General features: G+C 54.6%; 1 protein-coding gene and 1 non-coding gene across 5 annotated transcripts in view; one reads left to right on the top strand and one right to left on the bottom strand.

The window, feature by feature from the left end:
* Nucleotides 1–16140, bottom strand: part of CD82 (CD82 molecule) — a 57892-nt gene extending 41752 nt beyond the window's left edge. Inside the window, exons 1-2 of one of the 4 annotated variants that reach the window (XM_040259061.1) lie at nt 14177–14333; nt 13799–13850 (exon numbers count right to left, since the gene is read on the bottom strand). Coding sequence is in view for 1 of the 4 variants with exons in the window: in XM_040259060.1 (XP_040114994.1) it covers nt 14634–14748 (115 nt within the window). In the remaining 3 variants the exon portion in view is untranslated. Of the gene's footprint in view, nt 1–380; nt 502–13798; nt 13851–14176; nt 14363–14633 lie in introns of those variants that run through there. The other 3 variants (XM_040259060.1, XM_040259062.1, XM_040259063.1) reach the window with 3 other exon arrangements.
* LOC120877176 lies at nt 11383–11505 on the top strand. The gene has a single exon (XR_005724298.1). It is a non-coding gene; the product is annotated as a small nucleolar RNA SNORA61 (small nucleolar RNA).
* Nucleotides 16141–16464: the final 324 nt, after the last annotated feature.

Here is a 16464-nt window from a genome sequence, read left to right as displayed (position 1 = left end):
GCACACAGACACACACACACAGAGACACAGGCGCACGCACACACACATGCTGATTCCTGAGGAGCCTGGGTCTTTATCACCAGCTAGGTGCTAGAGTCGCTCCCAGGCCTAAAGGAGCTGAAGCTGGATGAGGGACTTGACCTCAGGCAGCAGCACCTAAGCCACTAAAACGAGCACCCAGGTCCCAAACAGCCCCCTGGGACCTCCCCAGCTCGGGCCCTGGGGAGGAGAGACGAAAGCCCAGGCAGCCCCACACTCTCATTCCTCGACCATCACCCTCAGCTGCCCTGCCTCAGTGGTGGGGGGAGTCCCTCTACTAGCCCCTAAAGCAGGGAGCCTGCCACTCTGACCCTGGAGACCTAGGGCTCTGCCACCCTTACCTTCTCACTACCCACTTCCCACTCCTGACTCCAGGGGCATGCCTGCGGCAAAATGCAGCCAAGATACGAACGGCCACTGAGGGCTGGGGAATGGGGCTGGGGAGACAGGTCATGAGGCCCCCACTGCGGGCTTTGAAAAGTCCCCTCCCCTGTCTCAGATAACCGCAGCTCATTCCTACCTTACAGGGAGGAGACAGGCTTGGAGAATAAAAATGCTCTCGCACAATCAAGGGAAGTACGGCGATTATTATCACCGTGAGAAGGTTCTGGGCCACATGGAGCTGGGAGGAGGAGGGTATACAGACAGACAGACAGACAGACAGACAAATAAAGTGGAAAGGAAAGGGGCTTGCTGCTAGGATCTGTGCCCCCCGTGAGCCCCAGGGACCAGGCATGGGGTTCCGAGAGTTCTCAGCACAGGGACCCTCCTTCCATCAGGTAGGGCTTCGGGCCTGGGCCGGCTCTCGGGGTTGCACAGGAAGAAAGGAGCCCGGAGGGCTGGCAACCCCGCACACCAGGCCCAGAGCCAGGAACACAGCAGCCTGATGAGCCTCCGGGGGGCCAGAGGGAACGGGGACTGTTTGTGTCACAGGAGGAGAGTGGACATGGAAATTAACTGTGACCAGCCAGACTCCAGGCTCCTGGGAGGGAGAACACAGTGCTTCAGGCCACCTGAATTCCCACCCCTACTCCTCCAGCTCTCCCAGGAGGCCCCGTGTGACCCTAGGAACACAGGTCATAGGCATGCGCCCCTTCCACAGCCCCGGAAACTGAGGCTCAGGAGGCCCCGTGCCCAGGGCCACAACGTGGGGCTGGCAGGGCCCGTTGGGAGCTGATTCTGTTTGTCTGCCCAATCTTCCCATTATCTGCCTAGAACACCCCCCAACCTAAGCAGATAGAGTTCAGGCCTGACACCAAGGCCCAACCAGACACCCAGCCCCTGGACTGGGTGGTGGAAGAGGAATGAACCCCAAGCTGAGTGCAGGGAAAGGGGAGTGGCCAGCGTTTCCAAGAGCCTCAAACCCACTGGACGTCAGCGGTTGGTGTTTTATCCATTGCATCTCACGCCAGCCTCACAGTGACTCGTGAGGAAGATGGCGTTCTAATTTTTAGAAAGAAGCTGGTGGTTAGAGAGGAGAAGTGACTTGCTCATGGTCTGAGGCTGACTATAGGTAGCTCAGCTGTCCCCAGCCCACACAGACCCCCGGGGGCTCGGGCCCACAGCAGCCAGTCGCTGCCCTCCTCGCCACCTTGCAGCATTAACTAATCCTGTGAGCCAGCTCACCCTCAGGACAGAATCTGGGACAGCTAAGCTGGCTTGGCCACAGGGAAGAAGGTGGTTGGAGTTGGGTCTGGAGGGAAGGAGGAAGACCCAGATCAGGAGAGGAGGAGCTGAAGGCATTCAGGCAGAACCAGAGCTGGAGGAGTAGAGGTGGGAACTCAGGGGAGCTGAGTCCTGAGATCTGGAAAATTCTGCATGGTGTATCTGGAGGGCAGGTACAGTCCTCAGGGGGACCAGGGGCTGAAATGTGAGGAGGACCTTGGCCAGACCACACCTTGTCCACCAGGGACCTCACATGCCTGGGCCTGGGGAGGGGCAGCCTGGACCACCCTATCTTCCTTCTCCACGGTTCCCAGCCCAGAGCAAGGATCTCTGGCCAGCATTTCCTGGAGTCCTGGCCCCTGGCACCCAAGAGCCAACAGCCCAACTAAGAGCCCTGGGACCCCCAATCCTGAGCTGAGAACAAAAGGAGCCCAGAGTTCTCCCTTCTTACTTAGGAGGTAGCTGGGGTGCCGGACCAGACTCAAGATGGGAAGCAAAGACAACATGGGTTCAAGTCCTGGCTCAAGGCCCTCCTTAGCTGTAGGATTCTGGACATCTCACTTACAGCCTCTATCATGATCGGTGAAGTGGGCCCAGTAATCACCACCCCCTGCCTATTTCATTAGGGGCTGGGAGGCTTGCAGGAGTAAGCACATGAGAAAACGTCCACTGCTAAAAGCTATAAAGCATAAGGTATCATTATGAGAAATGAAGACTTGGGTGCCCCAAGGCATAGGGTGACTTGCCATGGTCACACAGCCAGGGGGCAACTGAGCATGATTTGAAGTACGGCTCCTGGTGGCCGGGCCAGAGTCCTCCCACTGCAAGACCCCGAGTCCCCGGGGAGCCCTGTCACTTGGGCTGACCTTCTTTGCATGGGTGGTGGGTGGGGCACAGGCTGTGTCCCCCACAGCCCAGCTCCTTCCACGACCTGCTACCACTCCAGACCAGGGGGCCCAACCTTGGAGTATGGAAGTGAAAGCCCAGCTCTGCTGCCTTCAGCTGTGACCTTGGACAAGTCGTTCCAGCCTTGGGAGCTTCAGTTTCCTCATCTGTGAATAGGTGTGTGTGTGTGTGTATGTGTGTGTGTGAGATGATAACCTCTACTGGGGAAAGGGGCCTGGTGGGAGGATGACCAGACATCACAGCTGCAAAGTGTCCAGGGCCAGGCCTGGCACACATCAGATAGGGCTCTCTCCCCTTCCTCTGCTGTGCCTGCCAGACAGCGCCTGGGCTCAACCAGAGAAAAGTTGCCAGCCTCCCAGAAAAGCGGCCCAGAACCATAACTGGGAACGTAAACTGGCTGGAGGACACGAGATCTCGGCAGGAGATCACATTACTGGATGGTCAGTGGGGGTGAGATGTAGAGCAAGACACTGGCTCAGAGGCGATGTGGGGGAACCTGGCTTCCCGTCCCCTCACGTGGAGTCAGTCCCCCAGGGCAGGCGCAGGGCTCAGGGACTGCACCTCTGCTCCTGCATGACCCCCGTGCGAGGGAAGCCCGAGACAGCATGCACATTTGGTGGGGGGGGCGGTATTCGGGAGGAGCATGGAAAGGTGACAACGTCAGGGGTCCTATATTAGAGCTCCTGGTGGCTCTCCTTGGATGTATCAGGTCACCTGTCAGAGCCTCAGTTTTCCTTTCCATAAAGTGGAAATGGTGGTGATTATCTTCTCCTCTTGCACACGGTTATATAATAGTGCATCCTGGAGAAGAGTGATGAGCTGGGGGCAGGGGCAAGCTGAGTTCAGATCTCACACCAGCCTTTGTTAAAGAAGCCAAGGTTCCTACCGGCAGCAACCCCAGGAGCTGAAATTCACTGCAGAGCCTCCTCTGCCCTAACCCACTACTCTATTGTTCTCAGACTGGGATCCCACACCAAGACCAGCAGCACGTTCCGGGAATACATTAGCGACACACATTCCTAGGCTGCACCCCAGACGGACAGAATCAGAAACTGTACGATCTGCGTTTTAACAAACCCTCCAGGAGACTCTGATGTATGTCAGGGTTTGAGAACCGTTGCAACACCCCATGACCCGCCTCCTATTCCAGAGAAACTCCCTCCCACAGACTCATCTCCCATCCCCTGGCTCCCAGCAGGCTGCTGGGAAGGCGTCACCATGGAGAGAGGTCATTAAATAGTAAAGATCCCATAATTAGTTAATGACATGCCAGGCTCCCCGACAGGAGGGTCAAAAGTCAGACTGCAGTCGTAGAGGAAAATCTCCTTCATATCTGCCTTTCTCTTTGTCTCTGACTGACTGTACCACATGCGTGCCCCAAGAGCCTGCCTGCTCCCCTCCGTGAGCCTGCTCCCCTCCATGAGCCTGCTCAGCGCCCCTCCTCCCCTCAGGAGGTGGCGGTTTAGTCGCTAAGTTGTGTCTGACTCCTGAGACCCCATGGATTGAAGCCTGCCAGGCCCCTCTGGCCATGGGATTCTCCAGGCAGGAATACTGGAGTGGCTTGCCATTTCCTTCGCCAGGGGATCTTCCCGACGCAGGGATCGAGCCCGGGTCTCCTGCATTGCGGGCGGATTCTTTATCGACTGAGCCACGAGGGAAGCCTCCCCTCGGCAGACCCGGAGCTAAATGTGGGGGGGGGGGGCACGTACACTCTGGTACGTGTCACAGAGAGGGGTCTCCCTGAGAATCTGGTCCTCAGACCTTGAGTTTAAAAATCATCTGACAGGAAAGCCACTTTGAAGAATTCAGCCTGTGGAGATCACTCCAGTTGAGAACCAAACAGACACACGGACAAGGTGGTCACCATGGCAACGTGGGCGCGAATGAAAAATTCAGAACGGCCTAAACGTGCAACGGCAGGGGCGTGTTTAACTGGGTCACGGCAGATCCATGTGGTGTGATGCTACGGACCTGGGGAACACGCTGTGGAAGAATACTGAACAACGGGGAAAACCCTCCTCATAGTGTTAACCTAAAAGCAACAGCAAGGAAGTGGTTCATACGTGAGATTCCAACCGCGCGCGCGCGCGCGCGTGTGTGTGTGAACACCAAACCCATCTCAGGACTTATCTCTGAGCAGTTACTTCCTCCTCTGCATCTGTTCTTCACCCTCAAACTTCTTCCACAAAACTATTTCTTCAGTAATTAGAAAGTCTTTTTTTTTTTTTTTAAGGGCCCATTAGTTCAGGCAGAGATGAAGGTTTTTTTTTTTTAATTGACAGAAATGGATTGGTACTGACATACACACACTACTATATATAAAATAGGTAACTAATAAGAACCTACTGTGTAGCATGGGAAACGCTACTCAATACTCTGTGATGACCTATATGGGAAAAGAATCTAAAAAGAATGGATATTTGATTATAGCTACAACTGATTCACTTTGCTGTACATCAGAAATTAACATTGTAAATCAACAACACTCCAATAAAAATTAGTAAAAATAAACAACAACAAAAAAGATGATAGAAATGTCTCTTTCCTACATCTGCATCATTGACCTGAGGGCAGAGGGGGAGGGTGCTATCAGGGGGGCTTGGTTGCCACCCCCCAACGCACACACTCGGGGAGTATCCATACTCTGCACGATCTCCAAGTGGTCCCCACGACCATGGTCAGGACCAACAGATGGAAGGGAGGATAGATTTGTTCAAATTCTACACGATATTTTTTAAGAGTCCAGTCCATCCAGAGATGAAAGGCAGTGAGCTCTCCAAGCCTTGAGGTGTGCGAGCAAAGGCTGAATGCTGGGATCAGACGGGGCAGATAGGTTGACTCAGGGAACTATAATGCTGCTCACAGGACGGCATTATATGATCTTGTGAATTTAGTCACAAGCCCTCAGCTTTGCCCTCACTCTCGGCCAAAAGCACACGCGGGTGGAGGCTGGGCTCGGACAGTCTCATGGAGGACTGAGCCCATAGAGGCGCAAGGCCCTCCTGACCCCAGATTTCCAAATAGCCCCAGAAAAGTCTTTCACTCCAGATCAGGGACCTTGGTCTTTGGGGAAGAAGGACTCTGTTATTTCCCCAAAGGGGAGGCAGGGGCAGCCTTCATTCATCACTATCACCCTCATCATCCTCTAGCTTGAATGGAGGGTGTACTCTGCTGGGCCCACCACTGTTTCACCCAGAACTATGATCTCATCTAATCCTCACCGAAAGTTGTGAGAGAAGGGATCAGAGGGGCATTGGAGAGCCTCTGACATGGCCTCCTGTGGCTGTGAGTTCAGAGAGGCCAGGGGTCAGGCCACGGAGGCCTCTCTGACTAGGTGCCCAACAGTGACCCAGACCCTGGCTACCCACTCACTTGCGGCAAGATCTCAGACAAAGCAGTCATATCCACCCCCACTAAGTTTTTATCTCCTTTATACATAAGGACGTCTCACCGTGTCCCATTGCAACAGCATTCTCATGTTCCATCTCCTAAGACAGTGTGTGGGAGAGTGATTTTCCAGCCTCAGTAGTAGAATTACTCATTGCTAACATTATCGTCAGCAACGTCAAATGAACATTAATCAGTGTTTGCCTACCAGGTATCATTAGAAGCGCCCTGTAGGTATGAGGCGGAACACATATTCTTCTCTCCACCTGTTTCCCTGTACACCCATGTGGGCCGAACACCTGAGGCCTGGCTCCACCCACGTCTTCGCTTGCCAGGACCCCCAGCAGCGGCTTGTCTGATTGGTTCATCTGGGAGATGTACTCGGTACTCCCCTTCTCAGTGAACCAGGCTGTCTGCTGGAAGCATTCCATCTGGGCTACTCCCCTACACGCTACCAGCTCTTGTGGAGAGGCTGGCTCCTGTTCAGAGCTGCCTGTGACCGGACGCGTAACTCTGCCAGTTCCAGAGAAGAGTGAGCCAGCCCTCCGGGCACCAGATCTAAAGCCACGTTTTCCTGCCTTCCTTTGCAACTGCGCTTTTCGCTTGGTTCCAAATTCAGAAGGAGAGGGCTTCCCTCTAAACTTAAAGTGTGAAGCTCCTGTAACCTTCACAGCATCCCTCTGAATTGTTTGTTATTATTATCATTCCTATTTGACAAGTGAGGAAAGTCAGCCCTCTGGAGTGAAAGACTTTTGAAATGCTTTCTCAACACCAGGCAGCACGCGGGGCGTGTCCACCATGATGCAGGCTGGAGTGGGCTCCCATACATGTCTGACTCTTGGCTTCCTCCACAGACACTCCCTCAGTCTTTTGAGGCTTGACAAATTGACATTCATTTCAAACCAACACCCCACCCCCTTTTGAAATAAATATGATTTATTAACAACAACAAAACCCTCAATGTGATCCCCAAGTTCACATAATGCATTTCTGTTTAAATATGTATAGTAGGTTTTTTGATAGCTTTATCATGTCTGTTCTTTCTTTCTTGGGCATAAAAATAATGCGGGTTTATTGCAGAAGATTCAGAAAATGGCGGAAAGTTTAAAAAAAAAAGCCTGTAATTTGATCTAGATAATCCCATTATTATGTTGTATATAAACGTACTCATCTGCTTTTTAGCCTTGTTGAATGCAATCATGGGGGAACACTCGCCCATTCTGTTTCTGAGGTGTCTCTATGACACTGTGGGGACCTGCCCACCTCCAGTGACTATTTTGGGGCAGGAGAACAGGGTGGGCACCCACAAGCCCTTTCCCTAAATAAAACCCTGCAGCTCCCCAATGTGATATCGCATGGGCTTCTCTTACAAAAGCCAAGTGCAGCCAAATGTATGATAATAAGAGTTTTGCAGCCAGAGAAGGGCTATCTCTTGCCCAAGGTCATATGGCAAGTAAAGGATGAGCTGGGATCAGAACTCAGGTCTCCAGATTTCCAGACTCAAGCCATTCTCCAAAGACTGCCCCCAAAGACTTAAATCCTGCTCCCTATGGGCTTACCAGCTGGCAGAGTAGTAAAGGATCCACTTGCCTAGGCAGGAGACACAAGAGACGTGGGTTCAATCCCTGGGTCAGGAAGATTCCCCAGAGTAGGACATGGCAACTCACTCCAGTATCCTTGCCCGGAAAATTCCATGGACAGAGGAGCCTAGTGGGCTACAGCGACTGAGCACAAGCACATTAATAATAGCAACATTACCCAAAACAACTGGCACATATTAATATAAAGCACTCACTGTGTGCCAGGCACGTATCACACAGGCTTCACATCCATTGATTCATATCATTCTCAAACAACCCCATGAGAGAAATACTATAACGGTCTACATTTTAGATGCTGAAACGGATGGGCAGAGGGGTTAAGACCCTTAGGGTGTGCCTAAGGTTTCACAGCCAGCAGGTAAATAGCAGAAGCAGAAATGATAGTCCGATTCCAGAGTCCACGACGTTGTCTATGGTTCCTTCCCCATTGTCCGGGGCCAAGGCCAGCTGGACCTCCGGCAGGCTTCTGGAGTGTTTACTGCCTGAGAAGCAAGAGAACTGGCCTAGGGGACCAGCCCCCTGGACCAGCTCACACTGCCACTTCACAGCGGAGCCAGCAACTGAACCAGGCTTCCTAATGCCCCGTTTACAGCACTTCATCCACTTTCCTGCATGGGTCCTATGGGCCCAGGTCTGGAATCCTCAGCAATTCCCATCCTGGATCACCCCTCAACACAGCAGGGCAAGTCAGGGGTGGGGCCCAGAGAAAGGCAAAGAAAGAAGCCAGGAAAGAAGCCAGAGGGGAGAGCGGACAGGCGTTCCAGAGCTCCTCACCGGGTGGTCTCTGGGGATAATTTTGGGGGGAGCGGGGGTCTGGGAGGGCACCTTCCCATCCCCCAGCCCTGAGCCTGTGCCTCACGGGACAGGGGCACCTGGCACAAATAACTGCTGACTTGAAGGTAGCTTTTCTGGCTGAGTCAGGGTTCACTAAAGGCCGGAGATGCCCCCACAGGCTGGGGCTGGAGGAAGTTGGGCTCTTCCCCTCTCAGGAGGGGAAAGGCCAGGCCTCACATGGGAAGCCGAAACCCAGGCTGAAGCAATCCAGCTGCCCTGTTCCCACCTCCCTGGACCCCAGTTCCAGGCCCAGGGTGGGCAGTCCTGAAGGGCAAGGCAGGGGCGTGAGACCCCCCGTCCCGGCCCCATCCTTGCCCAGGAGTCACTGAGGATCTGGCTCAAACTGGGTCCCACTGGGCCACCCTGAGGAGAATCACTCACTCGTTCCAAATCCATTTCCCAAGTGCCCGCTGTGGGCCAGGCTTTGTGCCTGGAGTCGGGACACAGAGATGGACGGGGCTGTCCCTGACTAGGAGGGTTCCCAGGGACACTCCGTGTGCCCCCAGACAGCAGCGGGGAGGCAAGGGCTCCGTGTGGACACGCACAGAGGGAAGAAGGGAAGGGAAAGAAAGGGTTTTGAAGGAAGTCTGCCACTGACGTTTAGACCCACTTCCCCTCAGGAAGCTTAGAGTCATGCTGGGGAAACCCAGCGACCCCCAGGAAGGACACCACGCAGGCGGAAATGACTGGTGTCTTGGGGCACGTGCACACGAACTCTGGCGAGGCACGGAGGGCCTGTACAGAAGGCTGGGGCTCTGGGGAATGTTTCCAGGGGCCTGAGGAGCAGCCCGGTACAGCCTGGAAAGACTGGCCAGATGTAGAAAACAAGGACAGTGGCAGCTCTCATTGAAGGAGGGTTCACCATGTGCAGGCAGAAAACTGCTAAGCGCTTCACATGCAGTTTTTTTGTTTTATCCTCACGTCACCCTATGAAGTATTAAACATTATTATCCCCAATGTACAGATTCAGAAACAGGCTCAGAGGCTAGCTAGGGATGGGCAGGGCCAAAACTGCGGCTCCAGTTCTTCACCACCATGCTGGTCTATATTCCTAATCTGTGTCAGTTCAGTTCAGTCGCTCAGTCGTGTCCGACTCTTTGCGACCCCATGAATCGCAGCACACCAGGCCGCCCTGTCCATCACCAAATCTGTGTGGACAGGCAGAAAGAAGCAAGGGTGCTTCAGGTAAGAGGTAGGCAAGGCTAGGAAGTGGGATCGATTACCATGTGTTTGAGAGGAGTTACCCAGTTCCACTCTGTGCGGACCCTGTGTTTTGTGTGTATGTGTGTGCACACACACACTCACATGTACCCTCCTTTGCAAGTGTCCGGTGTTACAGAACTTCCTGAGAGCCAAGTAAAGAATAAGTCATTAGCAGAGCAGGGAAGGACAGCCCAGAGAGGAGAAGGAACTTCTGAAAAGTCACACAGAGGAACCAGGACAAAGTCTAAGACGCAGACTGCAGGCCTCTTCCCTCCCCTCAACTGCCTCTCCAGGTCAGCCCAGAGTGAATCTGCTGCTCACAGGAAACCCACAGTGTCAGGGGAACCCCGGGGATGAGTCAGGAACCAAGCAGCCCTCAGACACCCAGTGGGCCCATCACAGAGGCCCTGGGCCTGCGGTCCACCTCCTCCCAGGCAGCGTCAGGGGGTGAGGGGAAGAGGGAAGCCGGCGTAGCAGGACACTCAGCCCATGTTTACCTCTGGGCTTCCCTCCTGGCTCCTCAGACCCAGGCTTACGGGACGGGAAGCCGGTGGGCAGGACAATTCCTGCTGAGATTAAACCGGCACCCCCTCCACCCCTGGCCCTGGCCTGACCCAGAGAGGGGCTGAGGCTCTTCCCTCCAGCCTGCCTCTCACACGGCCAACTCCTGACCGTTTGATGCTCTCGGTGAAATCGTAACTGCTCCCTGAGTTCCCCATGGGGTGGAGGAAGTGGGTTTAAAGATTTGGAGCCAGGGGTCAAGGCCAAGCCCAAACCACGGGGTGCCAGCGGGCCCCAGATGCTACAACTCAAAAGGAATGCTTGGGGCTTGGGGCTGCCACCCTCTGCGCCACCGGGAGGGGCTGTCTGGGTCTCAGAGCAGGACAGGGGCTGCATCCCCAGGGTTGGGGGGTGAGAAGATGGGGAGGAGCTTCCAGACAGTGGTTCAAAACTCTGAGACCTCAAGAGAGAGGGGACTGCCCCACACTGCCAACACTTCAAAGAAGCCCTGGAGGAACCAAAGAAAATCCCACCACCGTGAGAGCAAAGTGCGCTCCCACTGGCTAACCTTTCACCCCGGCCCTCCTTGGGCTGGACAAGGAGGGGAGGGGCTGCAAGCACTTCTTTCCAAACACCCAGCTCTCCAGCCCCCGCCCCCTGACTACTGGCTCACGTTCCCTCCACTCGCCCAGACGCCTGTCCTGCATGGGCAAGCACAAGCCTTCTTGGGCGACTCCCTCTCTATCACTTTGTAGCACTCATCACCCACCCCAGCGTCCGTACCCACCCAGCCCAACCACCTTCCTGAGCGTCTGCCATTCTCCTCGGTCTAGGCTGGGTGGGGGATGGAAAGACACATAGGGCACGTTAGACACTCTGGGACACTGGCTCTTCCCTCCCCTCTGACAGTGCCTTCCCCTCAACCCCAGCCCCAGACCTCCCCAAAGCCCCCGCGGGCCCTCCTTCCCCATCACTACTGCCATTGGCTCATTCTCCCTTGACCGCTGGGTCTTGAACCCCAGCACATCTGGCAGACTGTCCTAAAGTGCCACATTGACAAGGTCACTCCCCTGCTCGAAAACCTTCAGCAGCCCTCAAGGGCTATAACGCAAATCCAAACATTTCATCTTGGCATTCAAAGTCCTCCATGAGTTGATGCAACCTACCATTCTCCCTTCCCATTCCTGTCAAGTCTCAACTCTTCAGCCAGACTGATTAATCGAGCTGCTTCTTCAAAATTCCCTGACCCCTCTTCCCTTCGCCATCAAATCTGAACCCTGGTCTTGGTGGTCATAAAAGGAGGCACAGTGGTACTGAAGCTGTGCTTATAGTATCTGCTGTATAGCATATGGGCTACTTTCAAACAAGGTTGAAAAAAATTTCCCCTGAACACGCTGACCCCCTTACCTTCCTCTAGGCCTCCGTATCTACCCAAAACACTGTCTTAGCTGTGGATGCTGAAACCTTCGAAATGCTTAAGGCCCACCCAAGACTCCACTTGCTCCAGAAACTTTCCTGAAGATCCCTTTGACTCTTCGTCTATCTCCTATCAGAGTCCTCTTGTCCAAGTTCCTTACCAGATTGTAAGCAGCTAAGGATGGGGTCAGTGTGTCATTATCCGTCAGTCATCACATGGGGTGGAGGGGTAGTGGGAGGACTTTCCACTAGATGTTTACTAAGCACTGTTGGAAAGGAACATCTCTTCCCTGTGCCCCACACAGGCAACACCTACTGACCCCTCTCCCTCCCCACCATACCAAACTCTTAATTTTATGCCACTCAAAAGCTTAGAGAGGGAGTCTGGGGCCCCAAGTTGATCTAAGCCCAAGCAGGACTTGGAATCACAGGCAGAAAGTCCCGTTCAAGTCTCGACAACTCCAGGAAGCCCCTTCACCCCCTGCCCTGGTTTCCCTAGTGTCTCACCTCTCTTGGGCACCACCCCTCCCATACCTACACATGCTGTCCCCTCTACATATTAATAGTACGGCCCTCAATCAAACTCTGTCCTATGGTGGTTTAAGTCATGTCCAACTCTTGTGGCCTCATGGACTGTAGCCTGTAAGGCTCCTCTGTCCATGAGATTCTCCGGGCTGCAATACTGCAGTGGGCTGCCAGTTCCTTTTCCTGTAGTGCTTTCCAGCTGGTTCCAAAGTATAGGGCTCATCTTGCCAGGAGATGCGAGGAGTCAGTCACCTTCAGTGCCCAACCCTGATCAAACAGATAAGAGGTGCACACACTGCCCCTCACCTCCACCCTGAGCCCAGCATGCAATGGAAGAGCTGGATTCTGGCCACCAAAGCAGTTCCATATCCATGACATCTCATCTGGCCTTGAGTTCTGGGTGTGAGTTATCTTCTCCAGCAGAGGCATGGTGGGGATAGGGACCCCACTGGGAGCAACTCAAAATGAGTGCAGAACCCGAAGGCTAGTTCATTTCTACATCACATCACTTAGCTCCATCTGATATATAATAGATGTTAAGTAAACATCTGGGGGGTTATTTAGCCAGAAACCTAATGACTGCAAGAGTATTACCCAAAACTCAGCTAGTCTTTGGTCTAGATGACACGCCCCTCCAACCCCAAAATGGACAAAGTATTGCTGGTGGCAGGTGGCAAGTTTTGGCTCTCACAAGGTCAGGAGCTTCAGCCAGCACTCCAAAAACAGTCTCATTCCCAGGCAGGAAGCCAGTCTATCACCTGCCCAACCACATCAGAGCAGCTGTCACACAGGGAGGGCTCACTGGGTGCCTGGCGCCTTGCTAAGCACTGTATACACATTATTGTATTATGTCCTCCCTACCAGGTGGCTCAGTGGTAAGGAATCCGCCTGCCAATGCAGGAGTTGCAAGTTCAATTCCTGGGTCGTCGGGAAGATCCCCTGGAGAAGGAAATGGCAACCTATTCCAGTATTCTTGCCTGGGAAATTCCATGGACAGAGGAGCCTGGCAGGCTACAGTCCACAGGGTCACAAAAGAGAGGGACACAACTTAGCAGCTAAACAACAACCACCACCACTACCACTGATTATCATCACTATGCCCATTTTACAAATGAGGAAACTGAAGCATGAAAAGTGACTGGAACCCAAATCAATGTGGTCCCAACTCCTTGACCACCAAATTAGCTACTAGGGCCCAACACAGAACACCCACCGCCACCAGGGACAGAAACCTCCAGCCCAAGAAGGAACTTGGCATGCAGCAAGAGCCCTAGGCTCTGGGCTTGACTTTGGGCCCAAGGTTTGGTGGGATTTTCCCTTGTCTTCCCCACACACCCAGATAAGAACTTGTCCCCTAGCTTCCGCCAGGGGCCTCCCAAGCCTGCTCACCTGGAAAAGCCCTGGGACGGGGCCGGCGTTGGGGGGGGAGGGGGAAGGGGCCGTGGGCAAAGTCCCCGCTGAGTTTCCCACCCCACGTCTTACTGGGCTCTCACAGGTGTGCGGAAGAGAAGGCTGAGAGATCCCTGACTTGGGTCACCACGCCCCCTCCGCCCCCCAGCTTTCCCAGGCCTGTGAGTTCAAGTCTCATCGTGAGGTCAAGTCCCATCGGAGGAACGAGTGAGACCCTTAAAGCAATGCGCTTCAAGCTCACAGAGAGCCCGCTTTGCTCAGTGCCACTCTGCAAGGAAACAGACTAGTCTGGGTGACGCGATCTGAAATACCTGTTGCAGTCCGCTCTAGCTTTCACTTGCCGGCCTCACCTTCTGAGGGTTCCCAGCGAGAAAGGGCAGTGGAAGCACGGAGTCCACCTGGGTCCAGCCTCTCCTTGTACTGGAACCCGAGAGGTCCAAAGACGGTTAATCGGGGGTCGGGGGGACGCGCCTGGGGTCACAGCTGGTGCACGGCGGAGACAGAGAACTGGGAGGGGGGTGGCGGTCAGGACTTGGGAACTTAAGCTTCTCAATCAACCACCAGCTTGCCTGCGCAGCCCGACCTGTCACTTGTTCCGAGAAAGCTGCCCCGAGCGGGCTCTGGAAATTGGGGGCGAAGACTAACCTTGCTCGTGGTTTGCCGGAGGGCCTCCCCCACCCACTTCTCACCTGCCGCCTCTGCTCTCTCTTTTTTTTTTTTTTTGCTCGGCGCTGCAAGCTCAAGAGTCGCCGCCGGCTTGCGCCCCAGTGCTCCGCGTCGGACTGCGCAGCGCCGAGTTCAGTCGCTCGATCTTACATCCCCCTCCCGGCGGTCTTCGGGGAACTCAACGGCCTCGGCCTGGCCCCGCCCCCTCCAGAGGACACGCCCCCGAGCACGCCCCTCGGCCTCCGGACCGGGCCCAAGCCGCGCCTCCAGCTCTGCCTCCAGGCTCTACTGGAACGTGGCTCTGCTCGCCTCGGCCTTCCCCCCGCCTCGGGCCCTGTGGCGAGTGGAGCTGTGCCCCTTGCCCGCCCCGCTTACGGCTCCCCGCAAAAACACTCCCGGTCGGCCCCGCCCCCACGGTCACCCTGGGGATGGGGCCCTCCCTAGGCCTACCCCACTCCACCTCCAGCCCCCGGGCCTTGCCTGGATAAAAAGCTCTCTCTGGCCCAGGCCCCGAGCTCCAGCCCAGGCTGGGTGGGAAGCGCCTGGTCTCAGCGCTACCTAACGGTCCCGCCCCCTCCTCAGCCTTCCTCAACATTCCCAGGCTCCTCCCAGGCCGCTGGAAGGTCCTCCCAGCATCCCTGCCTCTGCCTCCCTAGGAACGCCCCTTCCCTCGCTTCACCGCCTGTCTAATCCTGCCCTGCCTTGGCAACCCTAGCCCGGGCAGGCACGCCTCCGGGCGAGGAGGGTGGGCCCACACTTGGCATTCCAGGGCGGGTATATCCGGGTGCAACGGGGAACGGCGGCGTGGGAGCGGCTTGCGTTCCAAGTCCGGGCCTCTATCAAGACGTAGCTTGGACCCAGACACTATTTGAAAATACTAACAGCCACCACGGATTGAACTCTCGCCATGGGCCAGGCTCTATGCCAAACTCTGGCTTAAGAAGAGTACTTTACAAGGACTGGCCGTTGAATTCACAAGACTCTGGCCAAATGTTGCATCCGTTTTACCGATGAGCAACCTGAGGCTTAGAGAAGGGAAGTCAGGGGCCTCTCGAGTCTCACACGGGTGGTGAGCAGGACCCACCCCCAGGGCCGTGAATCATAAGGCTTGATGCTGCACCAGCTTGTCTGGACTGGCCCCTGGAGAAGTAGCCCAGACCAGCCAGCTACTGAGACAGTTCTAGCAGGCTGCCGGAGGTAAGGGGAGGAGGTGTGGGTTGATGAGCTGGGTGGCAGGGAGGGGTTGCTGGTCCATCCCTGTGAAGGTGGCTTTCTCTCCTGAGAAGAAGTGGCTCAGAGTTAAGATGGGTGGCAAAAGATCTTCAGATGGCTGTGGTACCCCCACTTGCATCCCATCGCCTTCCTTGCGTCCCTGTGTAATGACTAGAGCCATTGACCTGTCTTGCTGACAAAGCTCTTTCTCTCCCATTATCTCACTGACATCTCACAAGAACATGATTATGCTGGTGTTGCATGGGTGGAGTAGGCTGGGGAGCTGGATCCCTGCCCAGCAAGGTGGTTCCCGAAGCACAGTCCTCAGACCAGCAGCAGCAGCAGTGGTAGCATCTGGGAACTTGTTAGGAACATGTGTTTGGGGGCCCCATCTCAGATCTACTGATTAAGAAACTCTGAGGTGTGAGCCTAGCAAGTTTGCTTTAACAAGGTTTCAAAGTGATTCTAAGTCACACTCGAGAACCACTGTTCTCACCAGCATAAAGGTGAAGTTAGTGTGATGTGAGAATCACAAAGACCAGGGAGGCTCCTGGGAGCCTTGTGACCCAAGGCAAATAAGGGAGGTACTTAACCTCTCTAGACCGAGCCCTTGAAAGGGAGAATCATGGGAACAATCTTGAGGGTGGCTGTTGAGGATTAAATGTGGTAATGCCCATGAAGTGTTTGGCCACTCTTAGACACCCTGTCTGCTCAATAAATAACTGTTCTCTTTCTAGTAAAAAGTCTCCTTCATAGAATCTCCACATGAAGCTAGAGGAGTGGGGCTGGGGAGTCCTCTTGTTATGCTCAGAGTCCAAGTCCCCAAAACTGAGAGAATAAGATGTCCACAGCAATGCAAAAGCATGAAGGGGTTTTATTTCTAGCTCGAGCTAGGGCTCCCGCCACATCCACCGCAGTGGAGTGGAGCAAGAGCCCAGAGCCCAGATTTACAGCAGTATTTATAGGTTTAGAACAAAGACAGAGAATTGGCAAGGGCTGATTGGCTGCAGGAGTTTCCTGGTATGTACTAATTGGTTAATCTTTATTGGCTGCACGGGTTTACTAATTGGCTAATCTTTATTGGCTGCAGGGGGATGTC

This window comes from Oryx dammah, unplaced genomic scaffold, assembly GCF_014754425.2.
Source record: "Oryx dammah isolate SB20612 unplaced genomic scaffold, SCBI_Odam_1.1 HiC_scaffold_17, whole genome shotgun sequence".
Lineage (NCBI taxonomy): Eukaryota > Metazoa > Chordata > Mammalia > Artiodactyla > Bovidae > Oryx > Oryx dammah.
This window is presented reverse-complemented; position numbering and strand designations above follow the sequence as displayed.